At 51.1% G+C, this 23,680-nt stretch overlaps 1 protein-coding gene across 4 annotated transcripts in view; it reads left to right on the forward strand.

The window, feature by feature from the left end:
- The window catches only part of HSPA12A (heat shock protein family A (Hsp70) member 12A), a 69,091-nt gene extending 47,974 nt beyond the window's left edge, over positions 1 to 21,117 (forward strand). For all 4 annotated transcript variants that reach the window (XM_059901090.1, XM_059901089.1, XM_059901092.1 and 1 more), the window contains 7 exons: positions 1,538 to 1,654; positions 9,419 to 9,590; positions 13,175 to 13,261; positions 13,840 to 13,944; positions 14,668 to 14,926; positions 15,620 to 15,723; positions 16,663 to 21,117. In XM_059901090.1, the coding sequence (XP_059757073.1) occupies positions 1,538 to 1,654; positions 9,419 to 9,590; positions 13,175 to 13,261; positions 13,840 to 13,944; positions 14,668 to 14,926; positions 15,620 to 15,723; positions 16,663 to 17,300 (1,482 nt within the window). In that variant the 3' untranslated portion in view covers positions 17,301 to 21,117. The remainder of the gene's footprint in view (positions 1 to 1,537; positions 1,655 to 9,418; positions 9,591 to 13,174; positions 13,262 to 13,839; positions 13,945 to 14,667; positions 14,927 to 15,619; positions 15,724 to 16,662) is intronic.
- Positions 21,118 to 23,680: the final 2,563 nt, after the last annotated feature.

Here is a 23,680-nt window from a genome sequence, read left to right on the forward strand (position 1 = left end):
CAGTGAGAGGGTGGGTCAGCCCCAAGATAACTATGTGAAACAATAGAGAAAATGAGATACCCATCAGGAAAAAAATCACCAGCCTATTAATCTTCTGAAACATGTCCCCAGAGCGGACTTTGATGCAGAAGCACATTAGTGTGTGTTTAGGTTTGATTTCAGATTTGTCTGGTGAATGTGGCAACTGGAGGGGAGGAGAAGGGAGGAACAAGCATCAGTCAGAGGTCTTCTCTGGGCCGGATGTTCCCTGTGTGTTCGCATTTAATCTTGCCAGTAATGCTGTGGGTTAGTGTTATTCTTCCCATTTTCCCGGCGGGAATACTGAGTCTGAGAGCTATTCTAGAGACATATTTTGTCTACCTGGGCCTGGTGGAAACCTCTGATGCTTCCACCCGTCCTGTTTATCTACATGGGTCCCACTGATTTTCTTTTTTTTGAAGAAGAGTTGATTTACAATGTTGTGCCCATCTCTGCTGTACAGCAAAGTGACTCAGCTATACACATATAGACATTCTTTTTTTTAAATATTCTTTTCCTTTTTCCAGGAGATTGCGTATATAGTAGGACCTTGTTGTTTATCCATTCTAAATGCAATAGTTTGCATTTACCAACCCCAAACTCCCAGTCCATCCCTCTCCCTCCCCCACCTCCCCATCCCTCCGCCCTTGGCAACCACAAGTCTGAGCTCTATGTCTGTGAATCTGTTTCTGTTTTGTAGATAGGTTTTACATTAACTGAAAGTCAAGGGCAGCACGGTTCTTGCTTAGGTCGTGTTGTTCCTACCCTTCCCATCCTGCCAGGAAAACTCCACTGATGTGCTGGGCCTGCAGTAAGGTGGGTGACAGTGACAACTCTGATAACAAATGCTACCAGTCGTTAAGCATTCCTGCGGGCCAGGCTCTGTTCAGATAGGAGACCAAAAGTAACAATTTAGTTAAGACCTCGGCCTTTCAAGTCAAGATAGACCTGCGTCTGGGTCCAAACTTTGGCTCTGCTACTTTCTAGCTGGGCAATCATCACAAAGATACCGACCATATCTAGGCCTTAGTTTGCCACCTGTAGAAGAGGGGCAGTGCTAATCTCTTCCTAACAGGATTCTCAAGTGGATTAATGAGGTTGAGGTATGGAAAGGGCTTAGCAAGGCTGACACTGGAGCAAGCTGTCAGGAAGTGTAGCTCTCAGGAAATGATCAATCCTCCCAATAACTGTATGAGCTTATTATTATCCCTACTGCACAGATAAGGAAGCTGAGGCCTGAGAGGTTGTCACTTGCCCTAAGTCACATGACTAGGAAGTGGCCAAAGGCCTCAGATCAGCCCGTCTCCCACCTGCAGCCACATCCAGGGAATGGAAGGAGCTGGGAGCTCCCTGTTTGCTGTATATTCAGAAAACAGACTCTTGTTCCTGACGCTGATAAGTTCGGGGGGCCGCGGAATAGATGCCCCGAGAGTTCACGGCCAGGAAGCCTGGATTTTCAGCAAAGCCACAGGAGGACCAGCTCTGTCCACTTGACCTGCTGCATTTTCCTTGGCTTTAGGAGCTGAGCGATCAGACGGGTTCAGAGTTCGAGAACTCTGATGTCAGGTGGGTTATCACGGTGCCTGCCATCTGGAAACAGCCCGCCAAGCAGTTCATGAGACAAGCTGCCTACCAGGTAAGTGCGGGGCTGGGGGCGGGCAGGGCCCAAGATGCACCTGGCGGTGGCTGTCACCCCACTCCAGGGTCCCCCAGCATTCACAGGCCTCCCTGGGGAGGCAGCGAGGGGTCTCCCACAGGCAGGGGGGCCAGGAGCCTTCCCATTCCTCAGCTTCCTCCTGGGGGAGCAGTGGGGGTCAGACAGACAAGGGGAGGGGCTGGGCTCAGTTTTCCTTCTGACTTTATTCATTTCCAGGTCTTGTTGCCCCTGTAGGTTCCTTGGGGCTAGGATTGCAAACTGAGGTTCAGAGATATTTCTCTGTGGGCAAGTGGAAGTGAGACCCTCAAGGAAAAGTCTTGGGGAACAAGAATATTTGAACAAGGAAGAAATAAAGACAAGGCCAATGGCCATGAGCCAGGCACATCAGCCTGGTGGAGGCTGAAAGCTGCACATATGCAGCTGGGAAATAAAGGAAGTACGATTGTCCTCTGCACGGTTCATCTTAGGAGCAACACAGGAGCACGGCATGTATGGGTGCCCCAGACAGGGGAGAGGGCTGCTTTACCTGCCTGGTGGAGGACACCCACCGCTGGGTGAGGGCAGTGGTACAGTTAGGGAGCGTGCCAGCCAACATGGCGCCATGGAGACAGAGCATTCCAGCGTCAACGGCCAGCCCATCCCTCTTGGGTGCAGAGGGCACCACTGGTGCCAAAACCCTCATAGCTTCCAACCCTCACATTGTTTGCGGACAACCTGTGCCACGACGGGGCTTCCATGAGTGTCTGACTTCATGGCAAGAATGGCTGGCCGTACTGACCTGCTGTTCTGGTCCTGGGGACAGAGCTGGCCCCTGTTGTACTTAGTCCCCTGGGTTAATAAATGAAAGCCACCCCTGGGGCCTGGGTCACGTCTGTGCTGAGAATCAGTTTTCAGAGCCTTCAACCTGAGTGGGCTGGGGAAAGTCACGAAGGTCATAGATGTCCCCTTGTCCCCTGCCACACCTCTCAGGAGAGAGCCACCTTTCCCTGGAGACACACCTTTGATGTTGAGTCTGTGGCCACATGTATAAATATAAACCTTTCCTTTCAAAACCCCCATCTAATCAACACTGATCTCTGAACACAGTCAAATGGCCCCAGGCACCTTGGCGTCAGGAATTGTCCTGGACGCTTGAGGCTTTATGCCGGGTGGCAGGTAGAGTTCAAGGAAGGGCAGTGTTCCACCCCCGCCCGCCCTGCACTCTCCCATTCCCCTCCTTTCCTTCCCTGCCCCAGGCTGGCTCCTCTGCTCTCCCCTTCCTCTGTTCAGCGTGAGAATCTGGCTCAGTCTTTGTGTTTGCCAAAAATAGATTTGTTTTTAAAGGGATGAAGGAAGAAGGTGGAAGTTCCAGAAAGAGGCAACTTCTTTAAAAAGGAAGAGACACAAATGCAGTTTCACTGTTCATGGGATCCCTGGGCATCAGGGAGCTTTTCCTTGGTGTCAGCCTTCAGGCAGTGTCCAAAGACCCAAAGATGGGACACTGGGACATGGCTGTCTGCTAAGACACAGCCCGGGATCCTGAATTTTCCCAGGAAGGATACTCAAGAATCATGGTTCTGACTTTCATTTTCCAGCCCATGGGAAGACTTCAGCAACAAACATGTGACCCGGAAAGGGGACAGTTCTTATTTTTAGCGTGAAAAAGAAAGAGGTGCGGTGACTTGTAGATTTGTCGGGGCTGATGGAGCCCTGGGCCGGCTCTTCAAGGACTGCCTCTCTGAGCGGGTGGGGCCAGTGTGGGGAGAGGGCCCTTACACTGGGGAGGCCAAGGGGGAAACCAGGCTGAGGGGGGCGTGGCGTCCTCTGGGCTTTGGCACCTCAGGCAGTAGGAGGGCCAGCAGCTCCTGGGCAGGGCCCAGGTGACCAGCATGGATGGAGGGGATGGGGGAATTTGCTTCCTGAGGCCCAGAGACACCCTGTGGATCTGCCTGTCCTCTCCATGCCGGGTAACGTTTGTCCAGGGCAGTGTCTGTGCAGCTTAATGTTTGGCCCTTTGTAGCTCTGATTTGATACTTGTGTTCAGTTTACAGTCACTGGATGGATTTTAAGATGGCAGGTACCATTCATTCATTCTTTGTTCACTCATTCATTTATTCATTAAACAAGCCTGTGCCGGGGCCTCCTGTGTCAGGACTGTGGTAGGTGCTCGAGTCATAGGACAGGAGCCCTGCTCTCAAATCACTTGCATCCAAGTGGTTCATTGAAGCCATTTGTACTTCAGGCAAGGGGCAGGTGGCATATCAGGGGCACCCTCTTTAGCCTGTCTTCTGGGAGAATCTTCATGACAAGATGGAAATGGAGCTCGCTACTCTCCAAAATTAACATCTCTCCAACTCTCCCTCCTCACCTTCCATTTATTATGCAGAGTAAGAAAGATGCATACCTGTGATGGGTACTCTTATGTGTCAACCTGACTGGGCCTAGGGATACCCAGATATTTGGTCAAACATCATTCTGAGTGTTGCTGTGAGTGTGTTTTAGGATGAGATTAACATTTAAATCGATTGAATAGAGTAGATTGCCCTCCCTAAGGTGGGTGGGTCTCATTCAATCAGTGGAAGGCCTGACCAGAACAAAAGGCTGAACCTTCCTAGATAAAATAAGAGGGGATTCCTCCTGTCTGCCTGCCTGCCTGCCTTCAGACTGGAACATTGTTTTCCCCCTGCCTTTGGACTCCAACTGAAATATCAGCTCCTCCTGCCGGCAAGGGAATTATACCATCGGCCCTCCTGGCTGTCCAGCTTGCCGACCGAGGTCTTGGGATTTGACAGCCTCCGTAATCGTGTAAGCCAGTTCCTTATAACAAATCTCTTTCTACATATACATACATCCTACTGGTTCTGTTTCTCTGGAGAAACCTGATAAATACAGAACCTGAGCCAAAAACACAGTTCTTGGCCCGCCCAGCTTCTGAAATCTGAGAGCGCCCACCAGCCCTTCCACCTGAAGTGCTGCCTGTCGGCCTGGCTTCTGACAGATTAACAGGAAGGATGAGGAGCGGGGATGGTTCTCCGTCAGGGCAGCTGGGAAACTGGTCTGTCCACCCCGCTTGCCTGCGGCAAAGGGAGCGCCTCCTTCCGGGCTCATGGGAGGCCTCCCGAGCCCAAGTTCATGGCACAGTCACATGGAGGCTGAACGCCATCCTCCACCGGCCTGGTGGAGGGGGAAGAGGCCTGGACCAGAGCCAGGAGATGAATCTCTGGGCAGCATCTCCCGTGGAGAAGCAGGCCTGCAGGGGGTGGGCCTGGGGCCTGCACTTGGAGGACTGAGATTCACTGCCAGTGAGGGCTGGCCAGCACTTGACATGGGGACAGTTTCATCTGTGAAACGTCCAAAACTCCTCTTATGTCAAATGATTGTTGAGAAAGTGGGTTAAGTCTCCATCTTTTATAATCCACAGCCTCGGGACAGCTTTAGACCCTTTAAGAGCATTCAGTGAAAAGATGGTGGCAGAAAGAACAGCTGAAGCCTCTTCTGAGGCCCTCAGGAAAGACCCAGAATGAGGAGATGATAGACCCACTGCATCCTGAGCACATCATGCATAGGAGGTAGTCCAGTGTATTTCTAGAGGCGTTTTGCCTAAAATGTGTCACTCTAGTAGGTTCCAGAAACCTGTTAAATAAATGATGTTCCCCAACGTACGACGATCTCCTCTAACACGGAGTTGCAGCTTGCGTTTGCCTCCGTCTCTGAACAAACGGCAGTGAAAAATAATCACATCAGGAAAGAAACCCAACCCCATGACACTCGGAAGCCGTGCAGCTGTAGCTCTTTGCAGTTTGACACCAGGCCAGCTGAGCACTCCGCTGGTCTGGCTGTTTTTCTCGGCTGTGGACACAGCCCCTGGCGGATTTTCCTGGCTGACGGCGGGTCCAAGGAGCAGAGTGGTCGAGGTGGTAACTGCCCACGTCCTCGGCCTCCCCGGAGTGCGGTCTTCTCACCCACCCGCTCCTCTCAGGTGGAGCTCGTGACCAGGAAGCAGAGCGCTAAAAACTACTACGATGGAGCTCTTGCTGGCCCAGATTCATGGAGAAGTCAAATGGGGTGGCAACCTCCTTGCTCAGACGCTTTCTGATTGCAGAATCCTCAGGTCATGTTTGAAATGCTCTCATGAGAAGGGCCAGAAATTGCAGAATAAAGGCTGGCTGGAGGGATGGGTGATTCATTCATTCGGCAGCTGCCCTCTGAGCACCTACTGTGTGCTCCGGGGCAAGAAGACCTGACTGCTGCCCTTAGAAAATGTACCATCTTGCAGGAGAGGCTAGACAGGTCCGCATGGATCTATAGTCGGGGGCAGAATATGCTAGGTGCTGGGCCGGGGGCCGAGCAGAAGGGGAGCTCACAATGGAACGGAACAGTGGCCTTGAGATACCAGCTCCAGAAGCAGAACTATTGAAAGCGGAGAGAGAGCTCTCCTGCCCTAGTTGACCCTGGCCTGATCCCAGGAAAAGACCCCCAGGTCTCCTGCCAGCTGCCAGGCCAGAGGGCTTCTGCTGAGAAGGATGGCAAGTGTTTTCATGCGGAAACAAAGCTTACATTTCAGGGCACTGGATTCTTCTGCTCAGAGATAAAGACATCTGGGTTTCTGAGAGTCTGGCAGAGACTTTCGCATTTCGTCCTTCTCTCGGAGCCCACCAGCAGCTCTGGGAAGCCTCCTGGTGACTGGGAATCCGTGCAGAGGCAGCTGCCTCCCGTTGCCTCCCCCTCACCTCTCCCTGTGGCCTCCATGAGAGTTTGCTGGTAGGGACACGGCCCCTCACTCTCACTGGGGAGTGGACAGGGGGGCTGGTTTAAGCAGAGGAACGTGGTTACTTTGTCCTGGGCCTTCCAGGCACTGCCGGGACCTCCACTGACCTTGCCTTTCCCCTCCCCTCTGGTTTGGGGTCCTCTTCGCCTCTGCTTCTGTCTGCATCCTGAGCAGGGTACTGTGGGGAACTCCCCGTGGAAATGGGTCAAAGCTTTTGCTGGGGAGCTGAGGCCAGCCCAGCTGGGGAGGGACAGGTGAAAGGCCCCCCGAGGGGTGCAGCCCACGCTGTTCGGGGCAGATTCAGGTCAGCCTGCTTGTTTTTCACATCTTCAGGATGTGGGAGCATCCGGTGGGGGCGTGGTCTCAGTCACACACCAGGTACCCTCGGACGCCCTTGAGTGAAGAGCCTGCTTACTCCAGGCTCTCCACTCCTCTGGACCTCTTGATGTGACTTTCCACATAGATGTTTCACATCTAAGTTAGAGATCCTGCTCAGAATTTCTGGGAAGGCATGGAGGGGAATAAGGGCGTCTATTTTCTGCTCTCCTTTGTCCCCTGCCGTCCCCATTCCCGCTGGGCCCAGGCCCCTGTTGCTCTTACCAGCCACATGGGAGCTGCCTGGCTGGTTGACCTCCCAGTGGGACACAATGACAGGAATGTGCCTTTTGAGTGGGCAGAGCCCGTGCCTTTCCTCCGCACTGAGTCCTGGGCACCGCTCTGCTCTGCCCGCACTAGCCTCCTCCCAGTTTATCCTCCATCCTGAACTTTGGAGGAGAGGCTGTACATCCAGGGCCCACTGTTGCTTTGTAACGCGTCTCTCCTTCTTCCTCAGCCCATGTTGTGGGAGCTGGGCCTGTGAGCTTCTGTTCTAGGAGGGCCTTGGCTTTACGTACAAACCCATGAGGATAGAAGGACCAGTCCACGAGCGCCGTTCTGTAGACGGGGCTCCTCCTGGTGTCCCTTTGGATTTCTTCTTCTGGGATCCTGGGGATAAAGGTTCAGAGGTTTCACTGTTCCTGGTGGCACCTGATGCGTGTAACCCATGTCCTATTTCATCGGGCATTTTAACCTTTGTCTGCCTTTGTGCTGAGGATGTCTGAGGAGACCCTATGAGAAAGCGAGGTTGGGGGAGGGGGCACCTTTATTCCCTTGGATGGGGAAATCTTGTCGCGCATCTGTGTCACTAACCTATTGACCCGTGTAAGCTAAGGGCAGACCTGGCCTCTTTGACCTGGGCACCCTGCTGATGGGCACAGATGCTGCCCATGTGGTCGGCCTCAGCCAAGGGTACAAGGAAGGAAGGTAGGAGGCGGGTTCCTGGCGGAGGGTGTAGGCGTGTGCGGTTCCATCTGGTTTTGTAATTCAGTCTTCCAGACGGGTTCTGCCCTTGTGAGGCATTCATGGTTTTGGCAAAGTGGAGATTTTCAGTCACCTGCCGGCTGATGGTATCTCGTTAAGACGTAATTAACTGGTTCGTTTGGGGTGTGGTTATTAGGGACAATGAATGACAGCTGGTCTAGGCAGTACTGTCGCAGAGTAAATGAGTAGAGAGTGTACCTTCAAACCAGTTCAGGAGGAGTATTAGGGGCACCCACGGGTTTTGTCAAAGTACAGAGGCCTGGGCCCTACCCCAGTACCTGGAGTTACTAAGAGTAGGAGAGCTGAGAACCAATCAAAGAGCTGGTCTGCAAGGCTCAAGACCTGGGCCTGGGCTGCTCTGCCACTTCTCTGGGATACCCTGGAGCCTAAGACTGTCCCGGGTTTAGCACTGAAAGGCCAGTGTCCCAGGAAACCGGGACAGTTGATTGCCCTACCTCTCCGAGCCTCGGTTTCTTTCTTCATAAAGTGAAGGGGTTGGACGAAAGGCATTTCTAATTTCTAACCTGAACTCCCCTCCCCTCCTTGCCCAATAATTGACCCTCCTAAGCTCCTTCTGCCCATGCCCGTGACTCTAGGCCAGCTTTTCCCCACCGGGTCATTGTACATGTGTGACATTAGGCGGACCTTTGTCCCTGGTTGACGAGATGAGTCCACTAAACCTCCCGGGGCCTGGGGGGACCTGAGAACCTTCTCCAAAGTGGGTGCCACACGAGGGCGCATCCCGGCTTTCCTCGGAAATGGCAGCAAAGACAGCAAACACAGTGGTGATAGAAGGAGCTAGTTTTTGTTTCCCATTGTGCTGGCAACCAAGGAAAGCCGTGAGCTTGGGCAGCTTCAACAAGCAAGCTAGATCTCGTGCTCCGGGTCAAGGCCATGAGAGGCCAAGCCGGGCTGTGTCTCTCAGCACCCTCAGAAGGCTGGTCCCAGAGCCTCCTGGCTGCCCTTCGTGAAGCCTGGAGGGGCTGTGACGGGAACAAGCCAGACGTCACGGGGCAGAAGCATTTCTGCTGTGAAAGGGATAGACGCTTTGAATAAGATAACTGTCAGTGGCCTTTCCCCCTGCACGCTAGGAAACGGGGACTCTGTGGGATTCCAGGGGGGGCTTTCTCCTGGAGCCCCCCTGGTGCTCTGGAGATAACAGGTCAGATTCCCACACAACAGACTCAGACGCTTGCATAGCTGAGGCCCAGTGATGGCCCTTCTGTTTCCTAGGCCACCAAAGATTGGGCTTTGCTACGATTCGGTCAGACCATTTAGTCCTGGAACCGGGAACAGACCATCGGCCTTCCATCCCGTGGTGGTTTTCAAAGTTTTCGGTCCTTTGCCCCTTTGTGCTTCTCAGTTCTGGGCCAAGCAGGCCCCAAATGCAGGAGGCCCTGAGGCTCACAGGGCCTGGAATTTCCCAAGGGCGTTTGTACATTTTCTTTCCCCACTCTGTGACGTTTGGGTACCTGGCTTGGGGACCAGCACCCGATCACCCCCGATTTTAGGCTCTGGAGAGGCCTGTGGAGGGAATTTCCCAAACAAGCGGAGTGTGAGTGTCCCTTCCTTGCGGGGTGTCTGCCCAAGGTGTGGGTGTCCTTGGAGGGGTCCCAGCCTTGCCTTCTGTCTTCCAGGCAGGTCTGGCTTCCCCCGAGAACTCGGAGCAACTCTTCATCGCCTTGGAGCCCGAGGCGGCCTCCATCTACTGCCGGAAGCTGCGGTTGCACCAGATGATTGAGCTGAGCAGCAAGGCCACGGTCAATGGGTACAGCTCCAGTGACACAGTAGGAGCTGGGTTTGCACAGGGTACCTCCTGCTCTCTCTCTCCCCCTCCCCGCTGTCTTCCCTCCAGCCCCCTGCATGTTTCTGTGCCTTGGAGTTTTGAAGGCACTCAGTGTGGTCGTGAGAAATCAAGATGCTTTTGGAGGAGGTTGGCCCTTAAGTATCTGTGTGTTCAGCCCACCTACCTGGCCCCTCCAAGGACCCCCGTAAACTCAGCAGTGGTTACCCTAGTTCGTCACCCACCCAAGTACCTTAGGGGAGGACACTTCTCTCCAAGAACCCAAGGGTGGCCTGAGACCGGCTCTCGGCCTTGCATTTTACTAGGCGTTTAATCTCTCCTCTCTATTAACTGATTCTTAATCTAATCCCACTTGCTTGTTATTAATTCCTCCGTTAAGACTGTTGATTTATTGCTGACTCACTCATTGGGGCTGCTTCGTGTGTGATGAGCTCATTATGTGTCTTAACTATAAACCTGGCGAGAGTTGACACTAGAGATGGAAAGGGCTGACTTTTCCTGAGGGACTGATGCTCATTTAGCTGTGGGAAGGAGCACCGCCCATGGAGACCCGGGATGGGCATTTTAAGGGCCTTTTTCTCTTTAATGTTTACTATATGCAAGTTGCTCACAATCTTGTGCCTCAGGACTGTTTTCCCTGGAATGCAGGGCTCCGTCGGTCTGTCCAGGGCCACGGAGTCTGCAGACACCCTGGATCACTCAGAGCCACGTGAGTGAGCGTGGAAGCTGATGGGAGCTGGGGAGGTGGCGCTGTGCGCCCCGGCTCTGAGCTCTGTGCCCGGGTGAGGGCTCCGAGGACAGAAAACCCCCCATCGCCCAAGCCCATCTCCATCCTGCCCTGCAAGGCCCAGGCCCAGGAGGAGAGGGATGCCATCAGTGAGGACGGACACCGGTTGGTCCCAAGCTTTTCTTGGTCCTCTTCCCAACGCCTGTCTCTGCACTGCCCGGGGTGCTGGGGCCCAGGCTCACCCTTCGCAGGCACACATTCCTGCCCACACAGGCCTCTCTTCCTCTTCACAGGGTGACTCTGCCCCGGCAGCCACTGCTCTGCATTTTTAACCCAGGATGGAGGCGTCTGTGAGCCTCAGCCACGAGACAGTGGCAAGAAGTTCGCTTGTCCCCAGGCTGCTGCCTCAGCCTGCTGGGGCCATGTGTTAGCACCCTGGATCTGATTCACCCAGAATGAATGGAAATGGGCTTCCCTCTAAGTCTGAGGGCTTGATTTGCCTTTTTCTCACAATGCTTGGCTTCCCCAGCATGCCAAGGCTGGCCTCACTGCTAACTAAATCCAATGCATTCATGTTTTAAATACTCAGGATGATCTCGTTATTTAAACTTCCTTCTTCATTGTTGTAACTGGAAAAAAGAGGAGTGACTGACTGGGCTGTATATTTCATACGCTGATTCTTACTCAATTGTTCATAAACAGCAGCTCATGTCAGAATTAGCTAATTCAACACAGCATTCCTTGACAATTCTTAAGTATAACATTCACATTTGAGGGGGAAATTTTTTTGAATGCTTGCCTTCCCCAAGAGCTCAGTTTTTGGTTCCCTTCCTTTAACATATCCTACCTACCCTCACACTGCCCTGTGTCTGTGTCCTGTGCCTTGTGGGATTTACTGTTTTTTCCTGTGCTCAGAGGCGTGTCTTTGGTTTTTGAAATCCTCAAATTGTTGGCCACCATCCCTCAGAGGGGCAGTGAGACAGGGGTTCTCTCTCAGCCTTGCTTTACGGTGGGAACCCGTCTCCCGGAAGGACGGGGTGCTTGCTATGTGCGGAGGCCTGGCAGAGCACTTAATCCGGGATACCCAGGATGGCATTAATACCCTGAGACCCCCTGGCTGTTTTCTGCCCTCTGATGCTCCTCCCTGATGGACGCCCAGTGGCCACCACTGAGGAGACCAGAGCTGGCACTCTGCCCCCAGCACGGCAGGGTTTGCTGTCGGTATTATTTTACTCCAAAAAGACTTAATGAGATTAGAAAAGGCTACATTTTTCACAATCTTGGGCTTAATTTGCCCGAAAAATGAGATAATTTTTTGAAGCTCAGAACATGTTTTATTAGCCTCACTAGGCCGTTTTTTATGAATGCCATTTCGTTAGTCGTCTAGATTGTTTTAGAAAACCAATGCCCACTACAAGGTGTGCAATATAAGTTCATCTGGAGCTGATGTTGGGAACAGCAGAGAAGCCCTGAGTTTGGAGATCCCTCCCAGGCCCACGGGAACTCTTACATCGGGGGCTGGCCTCTCCGCTGTAAACCGGAGCCTGAGGAACTTAAGGCCGGCCCGGTGTTTGCCATTCTAATCCCCAGAGAAGATGTTTTGCAGACACTGTGCTCCTTGCTGAAGGAGGCTGGAGGGTCAAGGGTTCTTTACTGGATAACCAGCAACAGCTGGATTTGTAGGGCTTGGGGACTAAAAAATTGGTCGAGGGGACACTTGTGGGAATGGGACAGCAGAGCGGTGGACAGAGCCTTCGTCCGTAAAACCAGGATTGCTCTAAATTGTTCATTGTAGTGATCATTTGTTGGGTTCCCAGTCTCATACTTGGTGCTTTGCCTTCCTTATCACCTGCTGTGCGCCTGGTGGCACAGTGGGTGCTGAGGATAAATCAGAGGGCTGGTCCCTGCTCTGCCTGTGAGAGGCGTCACGTGATTTGCGCAAATTCCCATCGTGCCTGTGCTCTGCTGCCTCCCAGGCCCCCTCTCACAGCACCCTTCCCACCTCTTAACATTCGTATTCTGCTTTTTCAGACTTCACTCTAAATTGTTAAATCTCAAAGGCAGAGGGGGTTCCGTGGTCTGAGGGTTAATTTCAGGCTGCAAGACAGAGTCGTGGGAACTGCAAGTCCCTTGACCTCCCTGACCTGGTTTCCTCGTCTGAACACAGGACGATGTGATTTGTGCCTGTCCGCCTCACGGGGCTGTCAGGAGGCCTGCGGGAGATGAAATACCCATGCGAGTCACAGCCACTGAGTATCTCGAGCCGCCCCCGGGTTGTCCTGCGGTGTGCAGGAAAAAGGCGGCGCCGACTTTTCTAGGTTCAGCCGTGCCGCCTTGTGGCTGAAGCGCCACCTTGTGGCTGAAGAGCATGTCGACTTCAACGGGGTCTGGAAAGGGCTCCTGGCCGTTTATCCAGGATCCAGATTAGGAAAACATACCCCGCATTCCTTGTATCAGACAAAGCTGCTTGATGTGAAATTATTTAACCAAGCGCACTGCAGGCTGCTTGGCAGACAGCCTCCTCGCTGGGGCAGCAAAGCCAGGAAATTGGCCTGTTTTATTCGCATTCCCCTGAAAGTGTCCCTGGAGGAAGGGAATCTCATCAGGGTGAGCTTTTCAGCAGGGCACTGGCCAAAGCTGCCAGGCAGATGAATAGATGAAGGCTGGTGGAAATAGCCACTTGCTCTGGAAGAGCTGACTTTGTCATTCCCTATGTTGTATTTATGTAATCATTTTGATCAAGTATCACCAAATGTTCTGTTCCTAAACCTCCCATGCTCTTTTACCTCCACTGACTGCAGGTGACTGCCAGCTCTTTCATGTTTTCTTACCCGTCGTTATTTTCTTTCTGTTGGCCACTAGCTAAGGAACACGTACGACGTAATCGGCAGAGTCGGACCTTTTTGGTGGAGAATGTCATAGGAGAAATCTGGTCCGAGCTGGAGGAAGGTAGCATCTTTAAACGTCCTTTGCCCCTGCTGGATTGTGTGTGTGGCGGGCGGGCAGCGGGGGGCTGCCGGCAAAAATGCATTTCTATTTGTTCCTTTTGTACTTTTGGAAAATGTTCCAAGTCAGTTGGTTTTACAGACCACTCGCCCAGGGAGAGCTCTTTTTGGAGCTGTCATTTTGCATGTTCTAAAACCATATAGGTTCTTCAGAAGAAAAGTAGGACTTGGAACTCACCAGTTCCAGAGTGAGTCTTGTGCTAAACAGCAGGTCATTTGATGGTGCTATTAACTTGGTAGGAAGTGGTCCACACGTGCCAGGTATGCAGCAGCGCATGACCTGAATGCTTTAGTCCTAAAGATTCACTCATTTGGGTTCATCATCCATGCTAACCGGTACTTCTGGGCAGACACTATCTCATCTCTTTAGTCATGAATAACCCACTGTGTGGCTAATTAGCAAAACTATTGTACTAATGAGTGTTGATGGCGCTTAGCTGGGTACAGCAAGTCATCCTGCCAGCTTGTTCCAGGACATGATGGACAAGTGGTCTATATAAAGGTTGGCTGTTTTTGTACCAGGTGACAAGTATGTGGTAGTGGACAGTGGCGGTGGCACCGTAGACGTGACAGTCCATCAGATACGGTTACCGGAGGGACACCTTAAAGAACTGTACAAAGCAACAGGTAAGCCTGAGAAAATGAGAAAAATGGCTAATTTTCTCATACCTGAGTTGTTTAACTCATTTCAGATTTCTCTCAGTATCTCATTCTTTCAGTGCCACCAGCATGTGGAATTATAGGCAGTAGAGGATATGGATGCGTGAGACCAGAGAGCAAAATGCAGTTAAATGGCCTTTAAAACACAAACCACCATAACTTGGGTTTGGGCATAAAGTGAGCCTGTTTCAGATCCTGGCCATGATCGTCACCTGTGATTTGGTTAAGCTTTCTAGAGAGGTCCCAGGACGCCTGGTCTTGGATCAAGATCATCAAACCAAAGAACATTCTCTTCTTCTTGGTGGGGTGGGGATGAGTAATTAGTAGATCACAGGGACTAAGTGAGGTCTGCTGGTTTTCCAGACACTGTCCTTGGATATCTTGGGTGGGAATACCATGATGCCCCTAGTTAGTTAAATGTATCGATTTTATTTCAAATGTAATTGATTTTAAACAGATTGTTGACGAGTGATTTCTGTAGGAAAGTTTCTCCATGTGGAATGAGAAGAACCTAAGGGTTTTAAAGTGTAAGTAAAAACGCATAGCTGCGGTCTGCTGGCTAAGTGGGTCCAAGTCTGTGCTGCTGTCTTTGAGCAGAACCCAGAACCCAGGCTAGGCTGCTTCTCAGACTCTGGATTCCATTTCTGACCATTTTTAACATAGTGGTCTCCCATTTTGTTCTTGACTCAGGTGGACCCTATGGATCTTTAGGAGTAGATTATGAATTTGAAAAGCTTCTGTGTAAAATATTCGGAGAGGATTTTATTGAGCAATTCAAAATCAAGCGTCCTGCGGCCTGGGTTGACTTAATGATTGCATTTGAGTCTCGCAAAAGGGCAGCTGCCCCGGACCGAACTAACCCGCTGAACATCACCCTGCCCTTCTCCTTCATTGACTACTACAAGAAGTTCCGTGGGCACAGTGTGGAGCACGCCTTGAGGAAGAGCAAGTGAGCTGGGCTCATTTTTGGCTCAGGACAGTCTAGGGGGTAGATTCTGTTCATGGGGAGGAGGAAGGTGGTGTGGACTCTGAGTTCCAATCCTACACACTTGCCGTGTGACCTTGGGCAAGTGACTCAACTTTTTTGTTCCTTATTTTTTTCATCTGGAAAATGGGCATGATAATTCGACTTACCTCAAAGGGTTGTTGTGAGGATGAAATGTATTCGTATATGCTTAGCACAATGCCTGAGACCTGGAAAATACTATCTCTGTGTCAGCTATGATTATGCACTAAAAAGATAAGCTGTATGAAATCAGGGAAGTTTGTCTGTTTGGGGCCCTGCTTTATCCCCAGTGTCTACAACAGAACCTGATGCATAGGTAGTAAGTACTCGGTAAATATTTGTTGAATTATTTATCTCCCTGCCTTCTGCACTAGACTTTGGCTTCCACTGTCTCAGGGGAATGTTGGCCACAGGCAAAAGCAAAGAGAAACAAAAGAGGTTATGCCTTAGCTTTGAAACTTCTAAGGGTCTGGGTCCTGGTGGTTTAGTGTATTTCTAAGGGTTCTTTGGACTTTCAAGCCCCCTTCGGCCCCCTCGGATGTGACAACCATTCTACCAGGGCCCATGACTATGCAGGTTAGCCTGGGTATCCTTTATACACTCGCCGCTCATTCTCTCTCTGTCATGCCTCCACAGTGTGGATTTTGTGAAGTGGTCCTCGCAGGGGATGCTGAGGATGAGTCCAGATGCCATGAATGCCCTTTTTAAGCCAACCATTGATAGCATCATTGAGCATCTCCGTAAGTGATCAGCCAGGGCTCGGCCACTCAGTGGGGCAGAGCCAAGAATGGGGACTGATGTTTCCAGTATCACCAACCAGTATATGTGAAGTCAGGATGGCAGGGGGGTCTGGGTCTTGGAGCCGCAGGCCAGGGCCCCGGCAGGAGTGGGCAGGGCCTGGGCATGCATGAGGGCGGTTGCTGGGCACTGGCTGTGGATCCCTCACCTCAGGTACTGCAAAGCAGCCCAGAGCCTGTTCTCACTTGGGCTTCCATTTGGCTTCAAAAGTCAGAGAGCTGGGAGATCTAAAGCAATATTATCATCGAGTGACAGGCCTTAGGGAATGGATGGTCTTTGCTGTATCAGAACAAATTAGAAACCGCAACCTCTGCTGGGGAGGAGGAACTGCTGTGTAAACCAAAGAAAGGTCTCCCACAAGAGAGCAAACAGAATCTGGCCGCGCAGTTAACCTGCTGCCTCGGTGGCCCTCGCCCAGGGACACACAGTAGACTCACCAGGGCCTCTTTCAGTATCCAGGCCCTCCACCAACTTCCCACCCTGTACCTACACGGTCAGAACTCCTAGAGGTGGGATGGGAATTTTATGAAAACCAAAGAATAATATTGATAACAGCCTGCCTTAACAGAACCGCAGGTTTGGAGAGGGCAAGGGGTATTCATTTATGTGTAACAAAGAACTACGTAAACTGATCACTGTCTGGCTGTTAAAATGGGTTTCTACTTAGCAGTAGCTTTGGTTTTTATTCCTGAGCATATTGATGTACAAACCCCTCCTTTCTTGAAAAGATTGGCTCTACAAAAATATTCCGTTCAACAAGTCCAGACTAAGCCTGTCCTCCAGCTGGCCCAAGCGGCTTTGTCCATTCTCCACATTCTCAGGCCACCCGGTCCCCCCTGGCTTTTGGTGACAGGTCTCTGTCCCTTCCTCCTCCCTTTCAGGGGACCTGTTTCAGAAGCCGGAGGTGTCCACGGTCAAGTTCCTCTTCCTGGTGGGCGGCTTCGCCGAGGCGCCCCTCCTGCAGCAGGCGGTGCAGGCTGCCTTCGGCGACAAGTGCCGTATCATCATCCCCCAGGACGTGGGCCTCACCATCCTCAAGGGCGCCGTCCTCTTCGGCCTGGACCCCGCTGTCATCAAGGTGCGCCGGTCCCCGCTCACCTACGGGGTTGGGGTGCTGAACCGCTATGTGGAGGGCAAGCACCCGCCCGAGAAGCTGCTGGTGAAGGACGGCACTCGCTGGTGCACTGACGTCTTCGACAAGTTCATCTCCGCCGACCAGTCCGTGGCCCTGGGCGAGCTGGTCAAGCGCAGCTACACCCCGGCCAAGCCCTCCCAGCTGGTCATTGTCATCAACATCTATAGCTCTGAGCTGGACAGCGTGAGCTTCATCACCGACCCTGGGGTGAAGAAGTGCGGCACGCTGCGCCTCGATCTCACGGGGGCCAGCGGCACTGCCGTGCCCACCCGCAGGGAGATCCAGACCCTCATGCAGTTCGGGGACACCGAGATCAAGGCCACGGCCATTGACGTAGCCACCTCCAAGAGTGTCAAGGTTGGCATCGACTTCCTAAATTACTAACCGGCCCTCCCCGCCCCCTGTCCCCTTGGACTCAGCTCACCTGCATCTGCTGACCTCAACCCTGACTGTTCTTTCCCTGCCCTTGACCCTAGCCATCACCCGTCTGAATTTCAGCAGGGAAGATGAGAACAGCCAGGGCTAGAAATAATTAGGGGTTTTTGAGGGCATACTGGAGTCGGGAAAACTGTTGGCAGTGAAGATGGAGGTTGGGAAATAAGAAATTTGAGGATCCCAGAAAAGCAGCTAGTGTTCATAGGTACGAAGTGGTGAAACGCCCACCCCCCCCCGATCCCCCACCGCCCCACAAGGGAATCAGTACATTTCTGCAGCAGTGATCGGGCTTGGGGTGAAGAGATCTCCCTTATGTAGAACTTAGGGTGCCCTGTCGCGATCCTTCCAGATTTGGAATAAGATCTTTGAGCCAGGAGGAGATTCTTCATCTCTCTGAGACTTTTCTTTTTTACATATTTTGGATGGCAGTCAATATAAAATGCCATCCATCTGCAGTTAATTTCTTTTCATCATGGTGTGATTAAAAGTGATGATTCACTGGGAACTTGGAGGGTTTTTAGCTGGTGGGAGAAGACTGCCTACACTGGGCGCTATTTTAGGTTCTCATAATTTAAATTCCAAAAAGGTTTAGTGAAGAATAACTGTAGCTTCAGCTAATCCACTAGGATTTGTGAGTGAGAGAGCTGACACCTCAACTTTTCGGCAGGTAAAAACTTGCTTCGAGGGAAATGGATATTGAGCTAGTGACATATCCCAAATTATATGCTGTGATAGAACTCCCCAAAGGCCAAATCCTGATTTCTGAATTCATAAGTAATTTGAGTTAACCTTAGTAGGAATCTGTGTGAGAAAATGAAGCTGCAGTTTGCCTTGTTCACATCACCAAGCCCGGGAGTCCGGAAGAGCCCCTCCCCTTGACAGGCACACGTACTTTAAACTAACTCCCTCCTCCCTGCTGGCCCTCATCTCCCTAAGAGATTTGGCCATTTATTTCCACATTTTGAAAAGAATACATTGGTGATACATGGGCAGAGAATCTGTTTAACGAAACGTTTTGTTAAAATCTTCAGTTTTAAAACTAGAACTGAAGAGTCTATCTAAAGGCATTCAGAGATCTGTACTTAGTGAATGAAGCTGGGTTTTTTCAAACCAGAATCTGCAGTTTTTAGTAAATGCCACAGGGGACTGTGGTTCAATTGGATTTTTTTTTTTTAAAGATCTATTTATTGATTGATTGATTGCTGTGTTGGGTCTTCATTTCTGTGTGAGGGCTTTCTCCAGTTGTGGCAAGTGGGGGCCACTCTTCATCGCAGTGTGCGGGCCTCTCACTATCGCGGCCTCTCTTGTTGCGGAGCACAGGCTCCAGACACACAGGCTCAGTAATTGTGGCTCACGGGCCCAGCTGCTCCGCGGCATGTGGGATCTTCCGGGACCAGGGCTCGAACCCGTGTCCCCTGCATTGGCAGGCGGATTCTTAACCACTGCGCCACCAGGGAAGCCCCTCAATTGGAATTTAAAAGTTCCTAACTTCAGGGTTTTGGAAAGCTGGGGCACAGACCAGAGCCTGCAGCTTCCAGCTGGGTTCACTTAGGGAGTGAGTCTACAAGTGAAGAACCACAATCCCACACGTTGCCCTCTTGTGAGTGGGGCTGGAGCTCCAGCTGGCTTGGGGATGGCACGTTTAACCTTCACAGGAAGGGCCTGGGGAGGAAAAAGATCGGAAGAAAGGCAGCCTAAGAATGGGGCTGAGGAAGCAACTGGTGTGTGTGCCCGCTCTCCATCCTTCCCCACTTGCAAAGCCAGTCTTCAACATTCAGGAGCCAACTGAGGAAAAGAATCAAGAACCTGACTCAGCCCGTGTGATCTGTTCAAAGCTGTCTTTTCCACCTGCTGGAGTGAATTCGATTTTAAATCACCGGAGGCATGCATAATGAATGAGGGGAGGATGGGTGACTCAGCCACTAACTTTGAATGCAACTTGGATTCACAAACCCATTATCACAGCGCATTATCATACGCAGATTTTAAGTAGCATTTCCAACTTCATTCTAACGTGTCTCCTTTTTCACATTGCTGGCTGCAGAATTCCCTACTAGAATGTGAAACACTAACAAACTACAGAACTAGAGAATGCTAGTCACATACTCAGTAGCGGGGTTTCGCATCGAGACACAAATGTGCGCTCTAGGGTTCTCTTGCTGCCTGCTCGGCTTCAAAAGCTAAATGTTATGGGTCTTTCTTTGGTGTTGCCAGCCATACTCTACAAACAAGACTTCTCCATTTAGTTATAAGTAATATAATTTTATGTACATATAATATTAGAAAATTGTACAGAATCTTGATTTCTACAATATGCTCTTGTTAAAAAAAAAAGGGAAAATGCTCTTTGAATTTTGTTGATGACATTGCTGCCTTTAAGTTTCCATGGTTTCATGTCTTAATTGTGCTTACTAGACATTGATTTGTACTGATGTTAAGCTATGGACTGTGTGTGCAGACTGAGCAACAGACAGAGGTGCCTAGGGTCAGAATCCTCTACGAAACAGACCGGCTGGATTGACAGCTCCATCAGACCTTTCTACACACACATCCTTCCCAAAGGTTCACAGTTTATATTTAAAGGTGCATAATAATGTATCGATTCTCCTGAACTGTCTTTGAGAGCTGAACGTTCTGGTTCTGTAAGCCATGTGACTGTGCAGAAAAACCTCCGAAAACTCTGTGTCCCTGCAGGGCTGTCAGCGTCTCCTTGTGGGGCGAAGCAGCCACTCTGAAGGCAAAGTGTGATGTTTTCAGGACACCAGAATCAAAGGAAGGAATCAGGTGGTACACAAATCCAGCTTTTCTACTGGATTAAGTGTAAGTGTGAGTAATAGAGTCAAGTCCTTTTCTTGGCTAATGTAAGGCCTTTCCCATCTTGCATTAAGGATGTCTCCTTGTCTACTATTTCTCTTAAATGAAATGGTTGAAATTTGCAATGTTGGCAAAAAGATGATGGAGAGGGGGTGATGATTTTACTGGATTTTCTTCTGCCCCAGAGATGCAGCCCTAATAGACTTCTTAGAGGGAATCCTCAAATCCACCCCTTCTCCCCTTCCCCCCCACAGAAATATTCTAGAGTAAGAGCACTGGATAGGAACACTTGGACACATTTTCTAATCTTAGAAAGTTTCTAAAAGGCCCGTTGTCTTAACCCATTACTCAATTGTCCCTGGCATATTATCTGAGGTTCAAGTTTCTTGGAAGCAGAACTGTCAAAGGGTTTCCTTTGTAACGTCCCTTTCTGTACACAGCAGGCATTAATAAATGTTGAATGTCAGACAAGAATGTCAGACGGACAAGAGAGGAAAGAGGAAACATACAGGCGTTTCTGCAGACCGATGGCTAAGATGAGTGCGGATTACAGAGCCTGCCCTGCCCTACCCCTAGAATGTTATTTAGATCAAGTTTAGCTTTTAGAGTCCAGGTCTGGTTAATTGCCAGGGTGGCAAAGATTCGCATGCACCTATATAAACAGGAGTCAAAATGCATTATTAGCTGAAGATCGAATCACACATTGTAGAGATGAAATAGCTGTGATTAAGCTGCATATTTATGCTGGGAAATGGCTGAAGTGGATGACTAGTATAAAAGTTGTTGGCCATAACATTATATCTCTTATCTGCTTGGAATATGGAAATATATTCTAAAATAACAGCCACTGGGGTCTTGTTCACTATAAATTCAAACTTCACAGAACTTGGCAGCAATTCACAATTTGACTGTATCTGCAAACTGTCTTCACACATGTCTAATAAAGCAAAACTCTGGATCTCATGTGGCCCAGACTTTTTTTTTGCCCTCTGAATTTGTAAATGGAATTATAGATACATTACTGACATTCCCCTCTACCCCATTTCAGATGGAAATTGATTTTCAGGTCTTTTCCTAGCTGTTGCAAGCTTTGTTAACTTTCATTCCCAATAAGACTGGCTCCTCTGTTCACTGGGAACCAAGCCTCCATTGACATCCATGAACCCCTTTTCCCTTGAAGCCAAAGAAAGCAACCTTACCAGAGAGAAGGCAGATAAGCCACAGTGACAACTGACAACTCCACTGCACCCAAATGAAGGTCATAAAAAAAGAAAAGCAGAAGGCTAAGGACTGATGCCTTGTCCTCTGGTATCCTAGCAGGCACAACTAGCTGGCCGCTGCATCTAGGGCCTTGGGTTTATTCCAGGCTCTATGTCTGGGTCACCCTCCAGAGTTGGCTCTAGTAGTTTCTGGATAGTCTGAGGCGGGCCCTAGGGCCCCAAGGGAGGTATAAATGGGTTCTTCCTAAGTGGGTAGCTGCACCAGCTTTCATCTGAAGTTTAGTTCCCATGAGGAGAGGTCGGGAAGGCCGGGATGTGCAGTCAAACAAACGTATTGCACAGTAGAGCCAGCAGGCAGTCTGGCTGCCATTTCCTCATCTGTAGGGAGCGGCTGGGACTAGCTGTCTGTAAAGGCCACTCAGTCCCTGGATCTGGGTCACACAGTGGGCATCTTGGTTTTGTCGACTTAAAAAAAATGCACAACGTGAGAGTTGAGAGCTAAGTTTTACTTGGGACAATATGAGGGCTATAGCCCGGGAGACAGCATTTCAGATAGCTCTGAGAAACTGCTCTGAAGAGGTAGGGGGGCAAGTCAGTATATATGTGATTTTGGTGAAGAGGGAGTACATGCAATCAGGCACATATTTTTTGCAGAAGGTTTCTGCTAGTCTCGTGAAGGCTACTGCTAGTCACGAGGAGCAGACGTCACCATGAAGGGTTTTAGTGCTTTTCTAGATATGAGGAGATACAAGAATTAGGCTCATAAAATAAAATCGGCTCCTGAAAATATCTAACTCTCTGAAGACCTGTTCTGCCAGTTCTTCCCAGAGCACAGAGTGCCTCATCTCTGCTCTCCACCCTGAACTCCTTTCAGGGGGTGTTGAAAGTCAGCAACTTCAGTAGCACCTGAATTAACCCTTGTAGATGGCAAGTGCCCACGGCAAGTGCCAATTTGTAGTTGACAGTTTCAGTCCAATGAGATGAAAGCTCATCTCCCATAAAATGAGGACGGCTCCACCTTCCCAGCGTCCTTCATTTTGGTGCTTTGTCCCTTTCTGCCCGGTTTCCTGTCCTGGCCATCTGGAGATTCTCCTAGTAAGAGACACGAGGCTAGGAGGACAGGGGTGTGAGAAGCCCAGGGGAAGCCGTCTGGGACACAGGCCTCTGCTTCCCTCCCAGGCTGCTTCCCCCGCCCCTGCCAAGGCCTGTTCCCGCCAATCGTCTCCCCCCAGCCCAGGCCTCCCCAGTGTCTACATCAGAAAAGGCGGCTTTGACCCGGATCCCTTCGTGTACCCCTCTCCACAATTTCCAAACCCAGAGCGGCCTCGCCTGGGTGAGACCGTGTGTTCAGAACAGAGAACAGCTTCGGAGGCAAATATTTTCCGGGCAAATCCCAGCATCTCACCCCATAGACCGACGCTGAGCGACTTCCCTCCGGTTCACCAGTCGCCTCTAGCTCCCGGTCCGGACTTCGGCCAGGAGGCCAAAGGGTGAGGAAGGCGCGGGAGGGGCGGGGGTGGAGGGGTTGGTCCGACTCCGCCCGTTCCCCCCGCCCCCACGTGGTCGAGGTGAGCTCACAGGGGACGGGAGCCCTGGTGGAGGCCGGGCCAGAGCAGGAGGTCCCGCGGGGGGCCAGGATCCAGGCCAGCCTAGGTGAGGACTGGGCGGGGCGGGGGGAGGGGGCGTGTCCGCGCTTTCCGACCCGCTCCCCGGCCCCACCCCCAGCACACCTCCTTTCCATGCTCTTCCCTTCAGCCTCCTCCAGGCAGGCCTCTGGGCTGGGTCTGCAGCTGCGCAGCCGGCGGTGCACCCGCGGCACACTGCTGGGCAACATAATCCTGCCCCCAGAGTGTAGACGTCTTTCGGTCACACCTCCTTGGACACAGGAACGTTCGGACAAGTTACTTAACTTCTCTGTGCCTTATTTTTCCATGTGTAAAATAGGGACTCAGGTAGGAACTAACCCTTAGGGCGGCCGTTAGCGTTTCACAGGAATGCAGTCCTGTCTTCAGCCGTGTTGTAGCAGGTGTTCTTTTTTTTTTTTTTTTTAATGAAAGCTTATTTATTTATTTATTTATTTATTTTTGGCTGTGTTGGGTCTTCGTTTCTGTGCGCGGGCTTTCTCTAGTTGCGGCGAGCGGGGGCCACTCTTCATCGCGGTGCGCGGGCCTCTCACTGTCGCGGACTCTCTTGTTGCGGAGCACAAGCTCCAGACGCGCAGGCTCAGTAGTTGTGGCTCGCGGGCCCAGCCGCTCCGCGGCATCTGGGATCTTCCCAGACCAGGGCTCGAACCCG

This window comes from Balaenoptera ricei, chromosome 16 (assembly GCF_028023285.1).
Source record: "Balaenoptera ricei isolate mBalRic1 chromosome 16, mBalRic1.hap2, whole genome shotgun sequence".
Taxonomy (NCBI): Eukaryota; Metazoa; Chordata; class Mammalia; order Artiodactyla; family Balaenopteridae; genus Balaenoptera; species Balaenoptera ricei.